Here is a 13,261-nt window from a genome sequence, read left to right as displayed (position 1 = left end):
TGTCTCTGAAGTCTTCCCTGAGTGACCTAGTGAAATGTGATTTCTGCTTCTCTAATCTAGTAGAGCTCCACTATTGATATTTTATAACAACTAATCATACCTGGTGTTGTTTCCTGTTATTTATGTAAATGTCTCATCATATCTCTTAAATATCTAAGAGCAGGTATTTTTTTCTTATTCATCACATGTCATTTACTGAGTCTGACCTGATGCCTTGTACAGAGTAGGTGTTTATAGAGTATGGTAAAATAATAATGAACAGTGAGAAAACCTTGAATATATTTTATAGTTTAAAACTAATGCCTCCAAATTTTTCTTGCTTCATGGAATTTAGCAATGCTCAGAGCGTTATTAGGGATTGCAGTCTCAGTCAAAAGAACTGAAGAGAAGAAACAGAGGTGACATTGAGCTCCTGTGCAAATTCATAAACAAAAGGGGAGCTCTGCACCCAGAAGGGGACTCTCCCAAGTACCCTGAGCGTTGTGTTCCCATCCCCTCGTCGTCTAAGTGCCTCGATCTCTAGTTCTATTGATTTATTTTGGTTTGAGGTAATATTTTGTTTTCAATAGGAATTAACAAGATAGTTTTTGGTGGGTGAATGAGATGTTTAAGAGGGAGATAGGTGAGTGATACTGAAGAGAAATTATGGCCTGTCATAGGTCAAACAATAACAATGAGAGCTTCAGTTAGTTTAACTTCCCGGTCCACTCTCCCGAGCCATGATGCGCAAATTCCACAGCCAGATACATTCCTCACAGAGAGAAACTGCTGCTTTGACAGGCCCGGGAAAACGTCTGTGGCATGAATAGCTGAGTGTTGTTACTGTGGGACTTCCATAGGGAGTAGAAAAGCTTTCTTTATCCCAGATGCTCTTTGTGACATTCCTTTGTGAAATGGGCTGTTACTCTTATCTGATTAAGAGCATTTAATTTATTGCAAATGCAATAGCGAAACTTGATATCCAAAGCTTTTATCAATTTAAGGTCACTTTAAAAGCTGAACTTATTCACTCAGGATGCAATCTTCATTTTATTTAATTTACCACAGAGTGTCTTCTCATGATTTATGCTAATTTTCTTGTGATAAACATTAGCAACCCCCAGTCCTGATCATCTCATCATTGTGATGCATACCAGTCAGAAAGGTCTATGGCTAAAATTTACAGGATTCTTAGCTTTGCTCTTTCCCTTGGGGACCTGGACAGATTCACAGGCTCAGAGTTGGAAGGTAGAATTTCGAGCAAGAAAAGACAATGGGGCATTGTGGCAAAGGGACTGGGTAATGTTTGTCCCACACAAGGATAGCATGTTAATCAATTTTTCTCACAGTCAGTAACTTTTGTATTTCAACTTGAGTCACCTTGTAACTTGAGTATTTATTCTCAGCCTTCAATCCTACCATCGAATACATAATATTACTTGAAAGGATTCATCTATATGATGATTGTTGGTTTAACATGTTCTTAAGGGTCTCTAAGAGGATTGCCCCCAAAGCTATTCCATTGCTACTTTGTGTCAGAATCTTCAAAGCACATAAGTGACTCAGTAGCTATTCCTCATTATGGCTAAATCAAGTCTTGGTATCTCTAAATGCAGCTAAAACAAATAAATATAGCAATCATTTATTAATGAATAATTTACTATCAACTAGGAACTATTTAACATAATGACCAAAATTAATTTATGACTTGACAGGTATAATAAAGCACTTTATACTCATTAGCTTATAATTCTTTTCTGAGGTGGGTGCAAATAATATTCTTATTTTTCAGTAGGACAAGTCAAGGCAGTAGGAAAGAAGTTAGGTAAATCACCCAGATTCCGCAACTACTAAGTGGTGAATCATGCATGGAATCCAGGTGTCCTCCACTTGGGAGCCTGAATGTGTAACTGCTGAATTAGTGGGCTTCACAGCCTCCTGGTAAACACCAGTAATGAGTCAATAAAAGAGAGAAATATTGAGAAAGTATGGGAAACATGCGATTCTAGATCAGGAAGAAGAGAGAATCAAAATTTGTGAATAGACAAGACTAGATGCAAGAGAAATGGGAGTGAAGGGGGTGGACCTAAGAGAAACATGCTGTGAGAGGTGCAGAGGGACGAGACACCCCCTGCGGCTGCCTTCTTGGGGGACAGAGCTGAGCTCATGTGGTTCTGAGGGGTATTCTGGAGCCTAGGGGACTCCTTAAACAGGTTGCTCCTGGAGAAGCCGCGGATAAAGGCTTTACAGTTCTCAAACACAGAAACAGGAGACCAAACGTAGCTGACCTGGAATGGGGTGAAGCAGAGTTCAAGAAAGTAGTCAGAACTTACCAATGAACAAGTGTTTTTGAATAGCTGTTTTGTGTGAGTACGTTGTGCAAAAAAAGAATCTATAATTAATCACTGTACCTATATTTGTTGATCTGATTAAACCCGGTGCTGAGCCTCTACTGGCTGAAAGGCACTATATTGCAGACTGAAGAGGATCCAATGTAAAATACAGTTCTAAATTTTAAGTGTTGCATGTGTGTGTGCTTATGTGTGTGTCTGTGTGTGTGCTGACATGTATAGGGTCAGGGGCATTAACATGACACAAGTGTGTAGTTGCTATGTTAAATGTATAATGATATAAGTGTCATAAAGGATATGCAAAGAAACAAAATGCTGCCAAGATTCCAAAAGAGGAGGGGACTCTATTCAGGTGGAAGCCTGACAAAGATTTCTTGGAGAAAGTGGTGTTTGAGGACAGCTTTGAAGGATGGACAGGATTTTCATAGATGGTAGATGTGGGACATGTGTTGTATTCCAGAGAACTTGGAAATAGGTGTTTTAAGGTGAATCTGCCTTTTAACTCTGGGCAGGCTTTTACTGATGTGAGATTTTTTTTTTCTCTTCCAAAAGTGAAGATTTGGATAATATCATCAAAATGAACAAAAGCTTGAATAGGTAAGATTTCAAAGCATTTATGTTTGCTTTATTACTGAATTACATATCATGACTTCCTATGTCTTTTCCGTATTTGAGCATAAGGATTCATATTCTGGGCTAGTCAAAGGTATACTACAAATCTTGAACAGGAAACATGCAGAAATCATCATTTCATCATTATTATGAATATGTATGTTATTATAATACAAAGATGCTACTATTAAAGTGTCCAATTTTCATATCCATTTGTTTAGTAAAGCAGTTAAGTAACTATATTTTTCTTCCTGAAATATTAATATGTTAGTATATAAACAGAGTTTGGTTGGATCACTAAATGCTGTTAGTTTAACCATTACCAAAACCACTTATTATTTTAGTTAACATCTCCTTATTTTTGAATAATTTATAATTGTATAGTTTTTTTTAAATTGAGCCTTGGCTAGGACTCAGTTGGTTAGAGTATTGTCCCGGTATGTCAAGACTGTGGGTTCCATTCCTGGTCAGGTCACATACAAGAGTCAACCAGTGACTGCACAAGTGGAACAACAACAAATTGGTCTTTCTCTCTCTCTCAGAAAAAGTTTCTTTTAATGATAAAAATTGAGGTTGCTGTTATAGTGTGTGGAATTTTAGTTATCTTTCTGTCACATGCATGCTAACACACTAAAAGGAGAAGGACCAAAGAAAAGGAGAAACATTCTACCCTGGCCAGTTGGCTCAGTGGTAGAGCTTCAGCCTGGTGTGCAGGAGTTCCGGGTTCAATTCCCGGGACACAGGAGAAGCGCCCATCTGCTTCTCCACCCCTCCCCCTCTCCTTCCTCTCTGTCTCTCTCTTCCCCTCCTGCAGCCAGGGCTCCATTGGAGCAAAGTTGGCCTGGGCACTGAGGATGGCTCCATGGCCTCTGCCTCAGGCGCTAGAATGACTCTGGTTGCAACAGAGCAAAGCCCCAGATGGGCAGAGCATCGCCCCCTGGTGGGCATTCTGGGTGGATCCCAGTTGGGCGCATTCGGGAGTCTGTCTGACTGCCTCCCCGTTTCCAACTTCAGAAAAATACAAAAAAAAAAAAAAAAAAAAAAAAAAGGAGAAACAAAGCGCATGCCAATTAAGCTAATTGATGAAGAAATGTGGTTTTTATACCCTGTTCTGACGATAATGATCCATGTGATTGACTATCAACAACTCGTTTAAATTTTTAGCTGCTTTTTAGTTTTCGCATTTATAAAGAGGAGGTATTAGATCACGAACCACAGACTCCATTGCCTATGGAGGCCAGGCAGGTGTGAATGAGTGAAGGGAGCTGACTGAATGAAACAGGGGAGTACCCTATCGAAAGAGCCCAGCTGTTTCTCAGCTCCAGCCCATAGTTTCCCATGAGAACCTGAGCCCAGCACGGCTGGACAGTATCAGGAGATCCTGAAAATTCAGACTTCTGTCTGTCATAGCTATTTGGTAAATACCGACTCACATTATAAATGAAGACCCTCCATGAACCCAAACAACACATCTGTGTACCTGTTATGGGCTGTGTACCCCCAATTTGTGGCTTATTTATTCTTTTAAGTTCCCCTGCAATTTATAATTTGAGTCTATTAGAATCTCTGTTTGGAATAAAGCAATTTCAAGAATTGTGGCTCAACCTTCCCAACAAGCATCTATTTCCTGTCTTAGATGTAAACTGGTCTATGTTTCTGAAAGTATCCATTATTTCCACTGACACTTTTTTTTATTTAATACATTTGAAGAAATCAAGGTCTTGATGGTATCTTCAGAACAACTCCCAAGGCAGAGCAAGCAGAGAAAAGGTAAGTGCATCTGTCTCTAACCTGAAGATGTGACCTTCCAGAGTGCTTGTTTTTCTCTTTCAGACATTAGCTGGGAGGGGGTTGTATCCTCTGGCATGAGAATTTACTAGCAGATGGCGTAGTGTCCTCAGTACACAGTTAGCTCAGACATAATTTCTCAGAAAGATTTCTGCATTTATATTCACTATGAGTAAATGAGCAATTCATGAAGAATGTTTATTTATCTGACCTTTCAAGCTATCGTACGATTTTATTTCAATATGCAGTTTTTCATTTCAATTTGTTTCTGTTTTACAGAGCCCAAAGCCTTGAAAGCCTCATCTTTCTAAATACCCGGACAAACAAAGATGGCAAAGGGTAAGGTCAGAATAACAGTCTTACAGGCCTCGTTGATTGAGTCCTAGACTGTATACCGTTTCCGGGGGACACCTCCTGCTCAGAGCGAGGGTCATCAAGGCTGGTGGAATAGGCCCCAGTCAGGGCCAGGAGACAGGAGGGTATCTTGGGGTTGGCTCTGCCACCAACATCAATCTGGGTGACCCAGAGCAAGTCACGTAACCTCTGGAGACCTCTGTTTCCTTATCCTATGAAATGAAGAGTATGACTAGATGATTTCCAAGTTCCCTTTCAAATCTAAAGATGGAAGAAATCTAGCTGTTACAAGTAGTGGACAATAAATAGGCTGGTTTATGAACTAAATTTATGTATAATAAGACATTTGATGTTGGGGGCATAGCCCTTCACCGCTGAAATCTTTATAATATTCTAAGGCCATTTTCAGTTGGGATTTTGGTTGAGTCACTTCATATGTATATTTCAAATATATTTGTAGATATCTCAAAGTCAAGAGCCTTGCTTTTATTTATTTTGTGTCTTAAAAAGAGTGAATGATCAATACATGAACTGATAGCATTTAAGAGATTGTTATAGTTCTAAATCTTATTAATGTACTAGAAAATTGACTTATATTACTGATATTATTTTTTTATGTTGAAAGAAACCAAACTCTCGACAGTTTTATTGAAGAAAATCTCAGAACGGTCAAGAGTGACAAAAGGTAAGGGTTTATGAGATCTCTGTTTTTCCCTCAGACTGATTGTTTACCTTGTATTTGGTTAGTCATTGCTTGCCTTTCTAACATAATAATTATTTATATAGTCTTGGTTATTTTTAAAAATTATTTATCTGTGCCAGTGTGTGCACAGAATGGTATTCCAGCTTTCCATATCATTCTTGGCAGATGCATTCTCAACTTGAATGTAGAACACTTATAATCTATTCAGTGAAAGTGTTGGCAGTAATTATCCCACAGACATTTAATGCCTACTGACAACATATTGTTATAATGTAAATATGCAAGTATTATTACAGGTTAATTTTTTTTTCAAGTGGAAAACAGATGAAATGGGAAAATAGCCAATTCTCTGTAAGAGGGTATATGAACATTGCAGGAAAAGATGAGATTTCAGATATTTAAAAAATGTAGTTTAGCCCTGGCTCAGTAGTAGAGCCTTGGCCCGGCAAGTAGAAGTCCTGTGCTTATTTCCAGTCAGGGCACACAGGAAAAGTGACCATCTGCTTTTCCACCCCACCCCCTCTCCTTCTTGTTCTCTCTCTCTCTCTTCCCCTCCCGCAGCCTTGGCTCAATTGGTTTGAGTAAGTTGGCCCCTGGTGCTGAGAATGGCTCCATGGCCTTCCCTCAGGCACTAAAATGCTTGGTTACCAAGCAGTGGAGTGATGGCCCCAGATGGGCAGAGCATTGCCCAGGAGTGGTCTTGCTGGGGTGGACCCGGTCAGGGTTTATGTCTGTCTCTGCCTCCCCACCTCTCACTTAAAAATGAAAAAAAAAAAAAAAAAGAACTTTAGAAAGTTCCACACAAGTAGTAGAAAATAGGAAAAGTAGGATGAGCATCACAAATAATCATATCATGGGCTGGAAAGAAGGAGAAAAGAAAAGTGCTTTGTAATTTAGGGTTACTTGAAACTCTGATGCAGGAGTGACTGATCTTGTTGGTGTAGCAGGGGAGGTTCATAATTCCTTTTTCTTCTTCCCTCTCTTCCTCCCTTCCTTGTTTCTTATAGAAAATATTAAAATGCCAATAGTTTTATCACTGTGAAATCAGAGACAGATGAAAATAGACAATTGAGGAATTTAAATGGATTAATTCTTATATTCGCTAATAATTTTACACTAGTGGCATGTGAAAGTTTTACTGGTTATGGTCAATTTATATAAAACACTGGAGTCACCATAGAGTTATTTCCACTTTCAAATGTTATTTTAGAACCTTGAACTTTTTATTAAAAATGACTTCTCTACATCTTCAGTGTGTTTAGAATTAAAATGTTGATCATCTGACTTCTACCCTGATATGAATAATTTTCACATTTAAACAAGACAATGTGTCAACAAATGTAATAACGTTAGCTTCCCACCAATCCACCTATAAGGACAAAGAAAGAAGAACCTGAGAGCAGGAGGGGACTTAAACTTTTAAGTTGATTTAATTAATACTGAATAATGATCGGGATCTTACTATGAGGTTAGTGTATCTTGTCAGCATTTTGCATGAGCAGAGCCACTTGAAACAAATATTTCTAAGGACTTCTGATGCTCTAGGTTCTGATAACATCTTACTACTGATGTGAGAAATCTGCTATTGTCATAAGAGATTAAGTTATTGTCTCTCTCTCTCTCTGTTGCTCTGCCTCCCCCTCCTCACTCATGTTATAAAGAAACCAAGGCCTTGGAAATCTTATTAACGTTAATCAAAGGACGGACAAAAATGAGAAAGGGTAAGTAAAGCTCTTAACTTTTTTGATGGAATTCTTTTTTTCAGGTTAGCTTTTTACACTTCATTAGAAATGGGACTGTTTTTTCTGTCCTCTGTCACAGATGCAATTGCACTTTTAGGCCTATTGGAGATAGTAGTCAAAGGAATAGGTTGAGTGCTGTTTCCATAGGACCCCATGTCTGAATTGCATTAATGTAAATTGAGAAAAATCTGCTACATAATCTCTTATTCTATGTTTTCTAAACTAATTTAAAAATGAGCCTATTTTTATATTTAAATTAAGAAACATAAAGGAACAAAATTACAAAAGGAGAGGTATGTTAACAAGTTCTTCTAAACTAATATAAAACAAGTACTAATGTGGAAGTTAATAAAAATAAACTATGGATAATTACATCAAAGATTTTTCTGGTCATCTGGCCTAGCAACACCTGACACACTTTCAGGAACATTCTTGTTTATACAGATAAAATTTAGTTGTGACCTAACTGGCATAAAGTTTTCATGGCTTTGCAAAGAAGCCGAAGTCTCAAAACAATTATCAAAGCCAAAGCAGGGCAGAGGAGACTCTCAGAGAATGAGACCTGCTTCGCTGGTTCTGACTCTTGGTTGTTATCTCCCAAATTGGGTGATCTTCTTAGTGATATTGAGGGGAGTCGGTCACACCTTTAAGTTTGTCTTCTCCCTTCTGTGTCTGATTCCTACTGCCCTGACCGTCACTTTGGAGAGTTTACAGCCCTGGCCAGACAGCTCAGTTGGTTAGACAAGTGTTGTCCCATTACACCAAGGTTGTGGATTTGATCCCCAGTAAGACAACATACAAGAATCAGTCATCGAATGCATGAATGGGTGGAATAACAAAATGATGTTTCTCTCTATCTATCTATCTCTCTCTCTCCCCCTCAAATCAATAAGAAAAGTTCATTTATGAAGAGTCTACAGTACATTCTATGTGAATTTATATATATTTATGTATAGGCCAATTAAATCCCAAAGATTAATTTAACTACATTATTTATTTATAGATAATTTTTATAATAAAAATAAATTTAATATCAGTATAATAATTTTCTCTAAAATCTTGAATTAATCATTAATTATATGGAATCTGTTTACAATACTATGAAACTGATCTAAACTTTTATTTTAAAAGAGGTAGAGACCTTGATAATGTTATCAAAATGAATGCCAGAGGAAATGAAAATACCACTGGGTAAGATTTATTAGTACCTTCAATCTGATTTCTCTAAGTGACATGAGCATGGAGTTAGACAATAACAATGGGCCACATAACCTTCCTTCCTTGATCTAAAATTATATATATATATATTTTAAGAATTGTTCCAATGTTGCCTTTGCTCTCAGATTTTGGACCTAGATCTGTTTTTAAGGATGAATTACTGAATTGAATTTCTTTTTTTTTTATAAATAAATTTTTATTAATGTTAATGGGATGACATCAATAAATCAGGGTACATATATTCAAAGAAAACATGTCCGAGTTATCTTGACATTCAATTATATTGCATACTCATCGCCCAAAGTCAGATTGTCCTCCGTCACCCTCTATCTAGTTTTCTTTGTGCCCTTCCCTCTCCCCTTCCCCTCTTCCTCCTTCCCTCCTGCGCCCCCTCCCCCCCCACCCCCGGTAACCACCACACTCTTGTCCATGTCTCTTAATCTCGTTTTTATATCCCACCAATGTATGGAATCATGTAGTTCTTGGTTTTTCCTGATTTACTTATTTTACTTCGTATAATGTTATCAAGATCCCACCATTTTGTTGTAAATGATCCGATGTCATCATTTCTTATGGCTGAGTAGTATTCCATAATGTATATGTGCCACATTTTCTTTATCCAGTCTTCTATTGAAGGACTTTTTGGTTGTTTCCATGTCTTGGCCACTGTGAACAGTGCTGCAGTGGACATGGGGATACATGTGTCTTTACGTATCAATGTTTCTCTGAATTGAATTTCTTATGTCAAAAGAAAGCACAGTCTAGATAATATTTCCAAAGTGGATCTCCAAAATGACCAAGATAGCCAAGAGTGAGGTTTGACTAAGACTCCTGTAAGTCAGCCTCTTGGGGCTCTGTGGCCCCAGAAGGCAGCCCATGGAGGCTGGCACATGCCCACGCTGGGAGCAAGGGTGTTCTCCCACCTCTCCTCTTCCAGGTACGTGTGCATGGCAGTGGCGCTCAGTTAGGATCCTTTTGCCATCTTGCACTGTCCCTTTTGGGTTCAGGTTCTTCTTTTGGTATTACTTAATGCACTTTAATGGGGGAAACATGTCCCCTGAGAAGTGAGTCATTAATTTTCCTACCATCAAAGATAATTTTTTTGTCCTTTATAACTCACCATAACCCAATTGTTTTTAAAAAGTTTGAGTTTGGGGAATGGTTGAGTTTATATGAAAGCATATATTCTTATTATTTTAATATAGTTAATAATATATATTAGTTTTAATATTTTATCATTACCATTATTCTTATTTAAAAACAGAATAGACAATTATATCTGATATGTTGAGTAGAAATTTATATTCTGACTGGATCCAGTGTCTTTATCTAATGTCAGTGCTTACCATTTGGGGTATTCTAACAGGTTTTTCTGAGGGCAAAGTTGATTTTGTTAAATAACATGTTTCACATATACTTACACACTTTGAGATCAAAACATAAAAGACATTTTTCTTGTTAACCAAAAAGGAAACTTGAATGGTCTTCAGCTCAAGATGTAAGAGAATTTTCATTTGCATTGGAAGCTAGAAAAATTACAATGATAGAGAATTTGTATATTTACCACTTAATTTTTCTAAATCATTGCTCACTTGATTTTTGTGTTACTTTAATAACATTCAAAATTTATTTTCTTACTCAAAGAAAACAAGACCTCAATGGGCGTATTAAAGTGAATCCTGAAACAAATAAAAATATCCAGAGGTGAGACATTTAAAGCTTTTTCCCTCTCTTTGTTTGGCATTTGTAAGTGTATTAGCATTCTGAGTGCTTATATTCAGCAAAGTAAGTTGAAATTCAAAAAACAGAACTTTCTTTTCCTGAAACACGTCATGTTAAACAGTTCTATACAACTGATAACGCAAAAATGATCTCCTGTATTTCATTAGTGGGTGTTGTCAGATAGGTGTTGAAATATTAAATAGGACTTTGACTGACCTGAGCTCAATGATTTATTTCTTTGTATGCATTACATACATTCATACATACATACATACAACTGTGTGTAAGTAGTACATGTATGTACAGGATGAGATGAAAATAGGTTTACAATTGTTTGTATAAAAATAATGCAATAATTAATAATACAAGAATAAACTTTGTGTTGTGTACTCATAACTGTCAACTTACTTTTGTCCCCCCTTGTACGTATGTGTATGCATGTATATATAAGTAGTGTGTATGTATAAGTGTACGTGTATGTAATGATTAGGGTTCTTTATAAAAAACAGAACCAATAGGGGAGAGAGAGAGAGAGAGAGAGAGAGAGAGAGAGAGAGAGAAGTAAGGGGGGAGAGAGAAAGTTTTATTATAAGAAATTGGCTCATGCTGAGAAGTCTCAGGATCTGTATTTAGCAAGCTGGAGACCTAGATCAGCCTATGGTGTAGTTCCAAGTCCAAGAACCAGGAGAGGTGATGTGGTCAGTTCTCCTGACCTTCTCCAAGGTCAGGAGAAGACCAATGTTGCTGATTAAGCAATCAGGCAGGCAAGGTTCTTTTACTTAGCCATTTTGTTCATTATACTGTATATACAATAATGTTCAGGACTTCACGGACTGGATGGAGTCTACTCATTCTTTACTCAATCTATGGATTCAAATGTTAATCTCACCCCAAACCCCCTCACAGACACACCCAGTGTAATGTTTAACAAATACCTGGGCACACTGTGGTCCAGTCAAGTTGAAACATGAAATTACCTTTCACAGTGTTTACATATATAAGGTTATATGTGTATTTATAAGTACTGTGTGAGTGTGTGTGTAAGTAGTATAGATGTATAAGTCTGTGGGTGTGTGAGCAGTATATGTGTATATGTCAACTATCTTCACATGTGTAGTGCATTTGTGTGTAGTGGGTGTTATGTGTATGAAGTGTGGTGTGTGTTTAAAATGAAGAGCTTAACAAAGCATACTCCATTAAGAGTTCTCCTACCCATGAATTATCAAGTAAATCTGGAAAGCTTATGTTCTATTGCTTCTTATTTTTTAAAAGGCAGATGGAATATATTTAAAGCCGAGTTTGTTGGCATGTTGCTAAAAACTGTATACCAAATAATTCCAATGCGGTTTTTAGTTGAATGCATTTCCATTCAGTTAACTCAGTGCATGATATTATTAGACTCTAAAATGTGTCACTGGTGCCTGTAGGCCCGGTTAGCAGAGCAAGGGCCTGGCTGGCTAAAAAGCTGGGGCACTCGCTGCAGGCTGTCCTGTTCTTGGCAGCCTGGCTTGGTCAGCAGCCCAGAGACTTGTACAGTGTTGCAACCAGCAGACTTGGAAGAAAGCATTGATTTTCTTGGCTACTTTGGTGCTTCAGAGAGGTAACTTGAGGTAGTGAATGTCAGCAAGGAGTCCAAAAGACCTGGGTTCAAATTCTGCCCCTGTCACTGGCTAGCTATGTCCCTGTGCCTCAACTTACTCATCTACAAAATAGGACTCAATACCAGCATGCCTAGCTCATCAAAGATATAGGTAACTGTTAGTAACAATAAAGATCAAGTGACTTATATTTCCTTAATGATTTAGATACTGTTCAAATATTTAATTTACTTTGACTCTCTGAGAAAAATCCATGTTTTCCTTTCTAATTTTTATTAAAAAGAATATTTTAAATCATCACCTGTTGTTTTTCATGTTGGTATGAGTGTGTGTGTAGTCCCACGTGCCTATGAGTACACACATGTACACATGCATACACAAGTTTGTGTGGATTCATTTCTGTATTATTATGTATGCAGTATTCTGTAGATCTTTTAAAAGTGAAATAAGATTATGTTCCCTCTGTATTAAAAGTTCTCAGTATTATCACATTTCAGGTAGAATATAATTCTAACCCTTAGCATTGGCCTTTCACTCTTTCAATAAAATCCAGCCAAATTGATCCTATTTCTATTCCAGGCTCATTCATGCCTTATTGACTTTATGAACTTTGAAATTTTAATAACCTTACACTGACTGATATGTACTTTACTTAATATGTTTAAAGAGTTTAAGGTCTTGGCAATATAATCAAAGCAAGCCTCACAACCCACACAAATATTACAAGGGAAGAGTTACAATGCTTATTATTGTATTTTTTTTTTTTGAGTACTCAAATCTGGATATAGAGTCTTAGGAATTTTTATTTTCAGTCACTGACATTTAAATCTCACATACTTTGTTTAAGCAAAAACAAAGTATTTTAAAACTCATCAAGGAATATTCTGGAGTAGAATGACTGTTTCTATTGGGTTAATTGTTTCATTATTTGTGTGAAAAAGGTTCAAATTATTTTTGCTGCTTGTAGCCTGGGTATACACATTCTCAGACATTTGGATACAAGTGAAAACTTGAGTCAACATCTGGTTGCCTCCAAATATCTGTATCTTTGTTGTAAAGATGTAACCACAGAGACTTTATGATACTATGTTAATAGGGCCACGGGGCATGGATAAATGGTATGAAAAGCAAAATTCCAATAAGATCAGAAGCAGATATACTAAAGGGTAACAATACAGTACTGATGTATTACCA

At 37.2% G+C, this 13,261-nt stretch overlaps 1 protein-coding gene across 11 annotated transcripts in view; it reads left to right on the top strand.

The window, feature by feature from the left end:
- The window catches only part of SCEL (sciellin), a 134,149-nt gene that overhangs the window by 74,493 nt on the left and 46,395 nt on the right, over nt 1–13,261 (top strand). For 8 of the 11 annotated variants that reach the window (XM_066235764.1, XM_066235767.1, XM_066235768.1 and 5 more), the window contains 7 exons: nt 2,883–2,927; nt 4,653–4,712; nt 5,010–5,069; nt 5,710–5,769; nt 7,449–7,508; nt 8,661–8,720; nt 10,392–10,451. In XM_066235764.1, coding sequence (XP_066091861.1) covers nt 2,883–2,927; nt 4,653–4,712; nt 5,010–5,069; nt 5,710–5,769; nt 7,449–7,508; nt 8,661–8,720; nt 10,392–10,451 — 405 coding nt within the window. The remainder of the gene's footprint in view (nt 1–2,882; nt 2,928–4,652; nt 4,713–5,009; nt 5,070–5,709; nt 5,770–7,448; nt 7,509–8,660; nt 8,721–10,391; nt 10,452–13,261) is intronic. The other 3 variants (XM_066235771.1, XM_066235766.1, XM_066235770.1) reach the window with 2 other exon arrangements.

Source organism: Saccopteryx bilineata, chromosome 6 (genome assembly GCF_036850765.1).
Source record: "Saccopteryx bilineata isolate mSacBil1 chromosome 6, mSacBil1_pri_phased_curated, whole genome shotgun sequence".
Taxonomy (NCBI): Eukaryota; Metazoa; Chordata; class Mammalia; order Chiroptera; family Emballonuridae; genus Saccopteryx; species Saccopteryx bilineata.
The sequence above is the reverse complement of the archived record's forward strand: the minus strand, read 5'-3'. Positions and strand labels throughout refer to the sequence as shown.